Genomic DNA, 11,512 nt, shown 5'->3' with positions numbered 1-11,512 from the left:
CTACTTCATTTGTAATGGACTATATCATATTAGATTTATTTTTTACATTATATTCTATTCTATTGACTATAAGCAACTAACTCTCACCAACTAACACTCCTTACAGTGTAGACTTAGGTTAATGTTAGGCTAAGTAGACGGTTCGTGTTCTTGCAAAGTTACTTATAATCAGTTTGTCTTTTGGGGAACTGACATAATACAGTGTTAGCATATATTTAGCACACTACTAATAAAAATTACTGCTAGTTGACATGCAGTTGCAGAGTTACTTATAAAAAGCTGTCTAATGGGTACCATCAAAATAATTAAACTGATCATATTATACATTCATCTGATCTGATACCTGATCTTATGGCTATTTGAGAAATATTATTATTATTACTTATAAGTGGTCTTTGTATGCTTCAAGTAAAGTGACATCAGTAAGATGGCAAAATATGAGACTTATACATTACAACTATGAGGAGGTAATCATACTCATAAAAGCTATAATAAAAAAAGTAAAAATTCTAATAAATTAAAACTGTTCTTATGAATGCTCATGAGATGATACAACATATTATAAGGTTTTTATAATGTATTATGCATTCATTATAATGCCTTAAGAATACCCTTATAATGTGTTATAAATACATGAACCCACAAATATTTTAAATATATATTACAAATATAAATAAATGTACTAATGTACCTTTTAATAATATATGAATACTTTTTTTAGCTTAACATTAATTAACATTAATAAATGCTATTTAATTATTGTTCATGTTAACTAATATAGTTAATGTTAACAAATGAAACTGGATGGCAAAATTTTATATTTTGTGTGTATGTGTCTGTGTGTTGATTTTAAAGTTTAACCCTTTCAATTCTGTAAACTTAAAATCCAAACTAGCAGAGGGTTACTGTGAATGCATGTGCCAACTGGGCACTGTTTTCCTTATTGATTCTTAGTTATGTAGCGCTTAAGAGTGATGTCTTATAACAGGAGTCACCAGCAAAGCAATATCCACACACAAATTGTACAGATAGGTAACGATGGCATTTAAGCAGAATTGGTGGATGTAATGCAAGCAATAATAACATTTTGTTATCATCATGAATTACATGTTCTTATCATCATCATCAGAATATAGGGAAAATGTAGCATATTGGTTCACAGTTGGCATTATCTGAAGTCCTTGCAGGGGGTTAGGTTTATAGCAAACTCCTTCTAGAGATTTAATGAAATCAACATTATATTTGGTCAGTCTGATCTAGAGGCCTTAGAGATGTTAAATTGCGAAGATCTTGAGTTTTCATTAAAGGGCGTGTCCGTGGCGGCCTGACAAAATTTGTTGTTTCGCCACGGACATAGAAGTTGTTATAACTTAGCCATAAAATGTCCGATCTGCCACAAAATTCCCAGGTTTGGTAAGAGTCCTGGCCTGAAGACACCTAAAGGCCAATATTCAGATATTATCATAGTGCCACCTGTTGGCAGCAGGATATATCATATCTTTCACTAACTCAAACATACCAAGGTCAATCTGCACCAAACTTCGTTTGATAATAGTGCTGGCCTGAACACATCTACATGCCAATAATCAGTTATAGGCATAGCGCCACCAGCTGGCAGCAGGAAGTTTGGCACATTTAAATGACTTATGACATATTTCTCCTATATTTACTGCATTAAAAGCATAATGCCCACCGTTTGGTGTTTTCCTAAAGCCACCGGTTGGTGGTGAGCCAGGGTGCGAGGGCCCGTTCATCGCTGCTTGCAGCTTTAATTTTGTTTTATTATTTTTAATAAGAAATATAATTTAAATTTAAAGAGGTGGTGTATTAAGCCAGTCTTCTACCAAAAAAAAAAAAGATAAAAATAATAAATAATAAATTAATAATAAAAATATTACATAAAAAAATAAACTATTAAATAAAACTATTAAACCTATAAGACTTCTTAAACGATAAAAGTGCTTATCTGACTATCAGGTGCAGGGCATTTTGCACCTGTAAATGGTCACAGACCTGCAAAATAAAAACTTAAATGTATGATTTAATAACAGTTTAATTAAAATTTAAATTGTTTATTTATGTAAATTTTGCGTGACTTTTCGCGTAGCTTTCAAACACTGGAGCAGGGAGTTGTCATGGAAACGGGCTGCAACACAACGGCTGACAAGCTGGAAACTGCGTTTCTCCCTGTTGTTTGTATTGCTTTCGGTAAGTTAAGTACCTAAAATCACACAAATATTACATATAGCTCTTCCTGACTCTAATTTTATGTGTTTATTTTTTGTAACTTCTGCTGACGTGTTTTAATGAGTGTGCAAAAGATCGAGTCCCATTCAAACACTACATCGGAGGGAGTTGTCATGGAAACGGGGCTACAACACGGCAACTGACAAGCACGAAACTCGGTCTCTCGCTGTTGTTTTCTCTGTTTTCGGTAAGTTCAGTTCCTAAAATCATACAAATATAACATATAGCTGTCCTGACACTTCTCTTGCTTGTATTTGACTCGCTTCTGTTGACTTTAGTTCATAGAGATGGTTTAGTGTCTTCGAAAAAGTCGGTTAGCATCTTAACTGGTGTCAGAGGAGGTAACTTAACGTTATGCTGACTCTATAAACTGAGCAGTTTATGAAAGTTTCTGATTTTAATCACATCTTTATGTGTAGACAAGAAGTTTTGACAGGTCTGTAGTAGTTTTACTGGTATTTTATCAATGGGTGATTGGAAATAGGCTCAGATAACCTAAACATATACATGGTACTGTTACTCGGTGACGTCATTGACGTACCGTAACAGAATCTAGTTCAAAAGTATTTTGATCTCTCATGGTAAACAAATATTGATATTGGAAGTAAGCATTATAAACAATATCAAAAAAGTAAACTTAGAAGCTAATTATTGTATGTTAAGAATTTATGTTCAGTATATTCTTTATGTTTTCTACATATCACATGTGCTCTGGTTTGGTTCCTTGTAATACACCTGGCATTGTATACTAAATATTGCTGGCTCTGTGACAAATTGCTTCTTATGTTTTTATATTTTTCCATGATGATGGCCTGCACCCCATAGTTGGAGCGAACCTCCTGTTGGACAACAACTCTAAGGCACAGTAAACCATATGGCTAGTAAGTTAACCTCAAACAAACACTAATGTTCAAATTTCAGTAAGATATAGTAAGTTTCTTTTGCGTGCCAAGACTGGATTTATTTAAAAATTCAAGATTAAAAAACAGTAAAAACGGTGATATTGTAAAGTATTATTACCATTTTAAAGTTGTTTACTTTGTGAATATATTGTAAAATGTAATTTATTTCTGCGAACAAAGCTGATTTTTCAGCATTATTACTCCAGTCTTCAGTGTCATATGATCCTTCAGTAATTATGCTGATTTGATGCTTAACATACATTTTTGATTATTATCAATGTTGAATACTGTTGTGCTGCTATTTTTTTCTTTCAGGATTCTTTGATGAACAGAAAATTCAAAAGAACAGCATTTATTTGAAACAAATCTTTACACTCACTTTTGATCAATTTAATACATCTTTGCTGAATAACAAAATTAATTTCTTTAAAAGAATCATGATAAAAATAAATAAACTTCACAACATTAAGAAGGTTCACACAAAAAAAATATAAATCAGCACAGCTGTTTTTTTTTGTGCAAAATCAGCATATTAAAATGATTTCTGAATGATCATGTGACACTGAAGACCGTAATGATGCTAAAAATTACAGCTTTGATCACAGCAATCAATTACATTTTTACATATATTAACACAAAAAAACATCTTGTGACCTTGCACTTTAGTCGAATGTTATGAAATGAATAATCGTTTGTCTGAAATAATATGAACAGCAGTTATGCTAATCTTTCTCTTTTTGCTTTCCTGTTTCAATCTCGGGATGCCCATCCCAAGGTTGCTAGAGATTACACCAGTTCCAGTTTGGATCCAGCCTCACTTGTGAAGACTTCAGAAGATGCCAGCAGGCCCAGCACTTACAAAGACTTGATATGATGGCAACTATACAAACCTGACAAATATTATCCTTATATTGTAATCATTGCCCAAAAAGGTAAATTTGCAGATTTTCAACTTTGTATTGTTACAGTGTGGGTAATATATGTAAATGAACAATGTTTTGCATATTTGTAATTTTTTATATACTACTACTATTAAATTATTTAGCAGTTTGGACATCTTTTACCACATTTACTAAACAGCAGTTTGGGACCAAGTATGTATTTTTGATGCAGATGTAAATGACTGTAAATGAACCTAAAAAGGTGTTATATGCCTTTGTCATAAGCTCTAATAATATTGTTAAGCAAAGGAATTAATGAGATCTTTTTAAAAGTAATAAAGTGACTTTATTAAATTACCCATTATGACAATAAAGTTACTGTGTTGTTGATCTACTTTTAGGGAGGAACTTGTCAAGAAATCTACTTCACAGCACATCAGTGGAAGGCTTTCCTATGCAACAAACATGGACTCAAGTTTTCCACCATTGTATTTATCCATATCAGGTTTGTAAATGCATGGGGGTTTTATATTTTGCATCATTTGTCTTTTATGAAAAACACATGAAAAAAAAAAAAAAAAAAAAAACATAACAAGGTCACTGGACTTCTCACAAAACATCAGTATTTTGCCACAAATATTTTCTAATTAGTTAAACTAAAATTAAACTTACATTGATAATTTGTAATACCAGATACAAGATGTGATACTTTATAATGCAGGGTACCCAGTCCAGTTCCTGGAAATCTACCTTCCTGCAAAGTTCAGCTCTTCAGGAGCAGTTGAGAATTACAGACGGTTGTTTTGGATCAGGGTTAGATCAGAATTCAGCAAGTAGGTGGATCTCCAGGAATGGGCAGTCCTGTTATATTGGTCATGTATGATGGATTTTGAACTGTAATATTTTTATTGCAGATTTTCTGGGATTCCAGTTGAATACATCAGTACACCAGATGTTGGCCTGGACAGATGTACCTACAGTACACCACACTGACCTCTCTGCTTTTGCATAGATGCTGACTACTAACATGTTCTATGAAGGTATTATTATAGCAAAACTGAACACCTGTGACAGTGGAATTTGTAGTTGTAAGGAATAGTCACACATGCGTATCTGTAAATTTAAAGCCACAGAGAATACGTTTTATAGGAGTTTAATTTTTTTTTTGTACTTTTTCTCACAAACATACAGTAACACAACAGTTATACCATTTCAAATTCTCAGGTGCACAGATCCTATTCTACAATTCACAAATTAAGTAACTTATATGCTCACAGATAAAAATCTCAAGTCATGAACAAAATTTGCACATTTGCATATACAGTTGTAGTCAGAATTATTGGCACCCTAGGTAAATATGAAGCCTGTGAAAATAAAACTGCATTGTTAAAGGGTTACTTCACCCCAAAATGAACTTTTTTAAAACATTTTTACTTTTTACCTTTCCCCATGTCATTTCAAACCCATAAAAGCTTTGTTTGTCTTCCGATCACAATTTAAGATAGTTAATTTGCCGTTTTACAAAGCTACAAGCATACTTTTTGCACGCAAAAAAATAAAATAAAATAACGACTTTATTCAACAATTTGTCTCCTCTGCATCACCATAGCGCCATTTTGCCATACGCTGTTCTCTGTCAGCTGCATCACATGGAAATGTTGTTTTTGTTCTAATCCAATAAATGTAGAAAACAGCTTACGCTGTTTGCGCCCAGTGGATACTCTCCAAAATGCCGCTACGGTGGCACGAAGGAGACAAATAAAGTCACTATTTTTGTTTTCTTTGTGTACAAAAAATTTTCTCGTAGCTTTGTAAAATTATGGTTGAACCTCTGATGGCAGATTGACTATTTTGACGACATCTTTCATACTTTTCTGGGCCTTGATAGTGTTATCTACTTGGCAGTCAATGGGACAGCCACAAAGCCCCTGGTCTTCATCCAAAATGGGGGTAATGACAAAATTTTCATTTTAGGGTGGAGTAAGCCTTTAATCCTTTTTGATTAAAGTACTTTATTACAGGTTTCTTTGATCATATTTACTGAGGGTGCTAAAAATTGTGACCACAACAGTAAATCAGAACTGGTATCTCACATGACGAATCAGTATGTGACATCCCACTCACACACTCGCGCTCTCTCCATTGATAAATACAACTTGTGGCTTTTGACCGCTTCTACTAGCACAGTACACTTAGCAAGTTTTTATTTATTTATTTTTTTAATAAATTGGAGCGAATAGAATAGAATACAATAGGTAAGTGCTAGATTCTATGCTAAATTCTAATAAAGTCTGTAAATATGTGAAGTTCTAATAAATACACATTTCAGAAAAAATTAAATATAGTCCTGCATAAATCTGGTATAACAGGGTGTGTGAATTTTTTCATTTGTGGAACACGATTTTTGCTCCTACAAAAAATATATATATAGAAAGAAACAAAATACACATTTGCAACTCCTAAAACATACTTATATATTCTCTACAAATACAAATTCCACTGTCACAGGTGCTCAGTTTTGCTAATAATAATACCACATACAATAGATGCATGGTATGCAAATATAACAAAGGGACATAAACAACTAAAAAATATTTAGGGATGCAAATGTATCAAAACTCATGATTATACATCTAAAAGAAAAACATGCAAAACTTTTAGGGAGTGAAAATGGTAAATGAGCTCATGAGTGCTCCACTGCTGCCATTGAAAGTGGTAATTTCAGGTAATTTTCATTCATTTCATTTACTCAAGTATTTGTTTTCCACCAAGTGACAGAAACACATAGCATATTTTACATATTATTTCCATTAATAATGATTAGAAATGTACATTTTAAATAAAATGCTGCCGTTTTATATGAATATATACACAAAATAATATTTTTAGGCAAATGCTAAAAAATCCTCTAAAAATGTGTATATGGAGTGATATATTGCATAAAACAGCAATTTGAAATTAACTTTGTCTATGCCTGATATTGTGGGTTATGTCTGGATCACCCTTTTCAAACCTGACCTGATTAGTTCACACCCCTGATATCACAAGGAACCTAAATTTTAATTGCAAAAGAAAATCGATTAATCTGCTATGTACCTCTGTCTTCTGTTTTCAAGGGTAGGAATTCTTTATAAATCATCTTTTCACCAATATGTCTTTATTTTGTGGAACACAAAAGGAGATAGTGGCATAGTTTCAGTAATTATATGGAATGATAGCAATGATAGTGAATGGTGACTGAGGCTGTCTGCCTTACATCTCCTTTTGTGCCCCACTAAACAAAATTCAAACACATTTGACATTTTTTTATTCTGAAGTGAATATAGCTTTTAATTTGTAACTTCTTTATTAGCCTATAAATTACTTTCTTTGTGTTTACTTCCTATAATTTGATTTCTTTGTATGTATTTGAGTGTCAAAGCATTTTCTATGTTAGTCTTATAGACAGATTGTGCTCTAAACATGTATTTGTGAATTTTGTGTAAATAATAAATAAATAATGACTGAATTTGATGTGTGTTCCATAAATTATTGCATATACAGGCTAATTTGTCTATTAAAAAGTATGTAAGAAACAAGCAGACAATATTTATTGTGTAGCATCGTTTTACCCCCCTGAAATCAACATCGTTTCAAAGTTAGGTAAGCCAACCAATTAGATCGATTTTATGTGGAATATGTGTTGATTCTATAACGTCGTTTCAACCAACTGAAAATCAACGTCGATTCAACGTTGGGTAAGTGAACCAATTGCGTCGATTTTACGTTAGTTTTGAATGACGTGCCTGACGTCGATTCAACATTACCCCGATGAGCAAAACTGATGTTGGATCGACGTCGGAGATCAACGTCGTTTCGATGTCACGGGAGACGTCGATTCTACGTTGATTCTATGTCAGTTTGCTATCTGGGAACGTACCTGTGGGAACTTTTTTCTAGACGCGAAATACATATCAATAAGTATAACTGCATTTTCCAACAGATATGTCCACTGAGTGGCGCTAAAAGAGTGTTTTTCACCTGGAACAGATGAATGTACATATGTTACGTTTTATGTTTGGTTTTGTATGTGTCACCACAGTTCTTACTTGAAATGTCCGTTGTAAATCTAATGCTCCGTGATGTTTTAAAATAACGTACCACCTGTACTACACCTAAATAGTACAAAATAGTAAAGTGAATGTGATGTAAAAACGCAATTGCAAGAATGTAGTTTTAGCCTGTTTTTTGAACTCTCATCTTTCAGGTCTTTCATCGTGAGTTGTTTTTCACAGGATTCATACGCACCGCTACGAGCTACCGAGCATATTTTTTACTTCCAGAAAGTGAAACATATGGAGCTGTAATCATACATGTGTATGAAAACGATTACAAGTGCTGTTTTACTGCCTCTAGTGTTCATTTCTGTTGGAAACTGCAGTGGTATGTAGGCTACATCTGCACCACCCCCCATGAGATGCTATCTTTTAAAAAAGAAAAAAAAGGCGATTAAGGCGAGACACTGCCAGTGAATAGGGTAAAAAAGACAACTAATAGTTATCGCCTTATTGACCCAGTTGATCGATTACATTGATAATATGAAATATGTGTTTATTTGCATACATTTCTAGTCCAGAAATCTAAACACTGGATGAAGTCAGTTTCAAAATTCTTGTTTAATTTTTTGACAGTGTCAAATGCTTTTACAGAGGGAATTTGGGGTATATCATTTCATCACTCCATAATTCAGGAAAAAACTTTGAACAGACAAAAAACATGTATTTCTTACCATTTTGGGGAGAAAATGTTGTATAAAATCAAGCTAATATGAACAAATCCCTCTGTAAAAACCTTCAGGATATAGACAGAATATAAATGTAAAGTGTGGTGTGTGTAAGTGCTGCTGAAGTGGAGATTTATGGCTCAGTGTAGGAGAAAAAAAACTCTTGGCCTTAAAAATATGTATTGTAATTGAAATCTATTGATACAAATAGATAAAGTGCTATAAAAGAAACACTTATCAGTGATGTTTGGCTGTTTTCTGAAAAAACACAAAGGCCTAAATCTCAAACTTCACAGCTGCATGAAAAAACAGCGTTTTTGCCCGTAAGATGTATTTAAGATATTTAATCTTGTTTTTTGCAAAATGCACTTAATTTAGTTTTTTCTCCCTGGAAACAGTTAAAATTATCTGGCAATGGGGTAAGTAAAATATTTTTAAATCAAGATGCATTTTAAATGCATCTTAACTTAGGAATTTGTAGAAATTTTCACTAGAATCAAGACAAAAATACTAAGTAAGATGTAGCCACTGTTGTTCAAGAACATCCAATCAAATGTGAAGTTAAAGTTAATTAGTCAGAGCAGCTGTAATGGTTCTTGATTAAAGGGGGTGTGGTTGATAACGACTATTCATTTGCAGAGTATAAATAGCAGTCCAAGGCCTCCTGAAACTATGCTCAGTTGTTTAGTAATGGCAGGAAAGTGGCATTTATGTTATTTCCAAACACTGTGTGTTTTGGCTTGTTCTTTTTGCAGTGCTCTTCCTCAAATGGGTTTTTCAGCTCAGAATCCTCAAGCTCTGATGTTCCAGCAGTCTGACCATCGGTTTAAACAGTCAGCTCAACAACAATCTGCTCAGCAGGTTCCTCAGAAGTTTCAGCTTCAGCAGCCAGTGAAGGCCGAGCCTGTTGACAAATGTGCTGTAGCTGATTATGAGCAGATCCAATGTGGACAACCTGGTATCAGTGGTGCTGAGTGTGAGGCTATCAACTGCTGCTTTAACGGACAACAGTGTTACTATGGGAAAGCAGGTGAGAGTTTGGAATCTGATGAAATTTGGTTAATGTTTGTTACCCACATTAATCTACTCTTGTATGTCATTCCAGTGACTGTCCAGTGTATTAGAGATGGTCAGTTTGTGGTAGTGGTGGCTAGAGATGTTACGCTGCCTCGACTGAGTCTGGATTCGGTCCGTCTAGTGGGTGGAAGTGAACCACCTTGCGCTCCTGTGGACTCTACACCTTTCTTTGCTATATACCAGTTCCCTGTCACCGCATGTGGCACGAGCATGATGGTGAGGAGATGCTTCTGGCTTTATTCTGCATGGCTTATGATGGGCTGGATGCCAACAGTGTTCATATTTGCAGGAGGACAGTGGATATGTGGTGTATGAAAACAGAATGACCTCCTCGTATGAAGTAGGCGTTGGTCCGTTTGGTTCCATCACAAGAGACAGCCATTTTGAGTAGGTGACTCATACCCTTTATCTTAAGTACCATCTCTGACAAACTCTACAAGTTGACCGTTTGTTGTCCAGGCTTCTCTTCCAGTGTAGGTACTCTGGTACTGCTGTGGAAGCTCTGGTTGTGGAGGTCAACAGTGTTCCTGCACCTCCACCAGTAGCTGCTCCTGGACCTCTCAGAGTGGAGCTTAGACTGGCGAATGGCCAATGTGTCACCAAAGGTTGCGCAGAAGGTAAGACTTGTCTTCAGTCTTAAAGTCCAGGTTGCAGTGGACTGTGGTTAAACCCCAGTGTTCCTCAGGGGATGAGGCCTACACGTCCTACTACGGTGCTGCTGATTACCCCGTCACGAAAGTCCTGCGAGAGCCTGTGTATGTTGAGGTGCGCATTCTGGAGAGGACTGACCCCAACCTTGTCCTGATGCTGGGACGTTGTTGGGCGACATCAACCCCCAGTCCACTCAGTCTACCCCAGTGGGATCTTCTGATTGATGGGTGAGTCTACCGACAGTCTTTATCCAGCTTGTCTGCTGTGAGGAACTCTCTAACTGCCTCTTTCCTCTTCAGATGCCCTTACTATGATGACCGTTACCTGACCGCACTGGTTCCAGTCACTAGAGCGTCTGGTCTTCAGTTCCCAACCCACTACAAGCGCTTCGTTGTCAAGATGTTCACGTTTGTTGATCCAGCATCACTGGCTCCTCTGCAGGAAACCGTACGCTCAGCTCTTCCTGAACCCCTAATATTACTCTTTAATGGATTCTATGGCTTAACCCTTTTCTCTTTCAGATCTTCATCCATTGCAGTACAGCGGTGTGTCATCCCTCTTCTGGCTCCTGTGAGCAAAGCTGTGGCAGGAAGAGTAAGTGCACGCAGTAACTATTTCCACTTGATTTGTGACTTCGTGGCCTTTCTCACTACTTTTTCTCCTTTTTAGGAAGAGATGTTGCTGTGAGGACCTCCACTATTGGACAAACTGTTTCCAGTGGAGAAGTGAGATTGGTTGTATGATTGAGTTGTCTTTTAATAAACCATGTAGAACCTTACACTGTCTCAGAGTTTCATGCCAAGCTACCTAAAGTTGCTCGTTTATTTGCCATGTTAAGATCAATTGTGACTCCAAATCTACCTTCAGTCATTTGGTGCATCAACCATTGGGCCTGTTTTGGTTCACAAAATTTGGTCTCAAAAGGTCTTCTAGACACCCTTCCCTTAAGATCTGGTTCAGTTAGGGTGACCAGATGAGATTGGTTGAAATTT

The 11,512-nt window shown here is 35.5% G+C and overlaps 1 protein-coding gene and 1 long non-coding RNA gene across 2 annotated transcripts; both read left to right on the top strand.

Annotated features, from left to right (window-relative positions):
* The first annotated feature begins 3,933 nt into the window (after window positions 1–3,933).
* LOC141332495 (uncharacterized) lies at window positions 3,934–7,517 on the top strand. The gene is made up of 3 exons (XR_012355312.1): window positions 3,934–4,081; window positions 4,432–4,535; window positions 4,945–7,517. It is a non-coding gene; the product is annotated as an uncharacterized lncRNA (long non-coding RNA).
* A 1,814-nt stretch (window positions 7,518–9,331) lies between these two features.
* On the top strand, window positions 9,332–11,263 carry LOC141331858 (zona pellucida sperm-binding protein 4-like). The gene is made up of 8 exons (XM_073836895.1): window positions 9,332–9,822; window positions 9,898–10,085; window positions 10,159–10,256; window positions 10,329–10,486; window positions 10,555–10,747; window positions 10,820–10,967; window positions 11,042–11,114; window positions 11,190–11,263. Exons 1-8 carry the CDS (start codon window positions 9,465–9,467, stop codon window positions 11,261–11,263), a joined length of 1,290 nt encoding a protein of 429 aa, XP_073692996.1. The 5' UTR covers window positions 9,332–9,464.
* Window positions 11,264–11,512: the final 249 nt, after the last annotated feature.

This window comes from Garra rufa, chromosome 3 (genome assembly GCF_049309525.1).
Source record: "Garra rufa chromosome 3, GarRuf1.0, whole genome shotgun sequence".
NCBI classification, from domain to species: domain Eukaryota; kingdom Metazoa; phylum Chordata; class Actinopteri; order Cypriniformes; family Cyprinidae; genus Garra; species Garra rufa.
The sequence above is the reverse complement of the archived record's forward strand: the minus strand, read 5'-3'. Positions and strand labels throughout refer to the sequence as shown.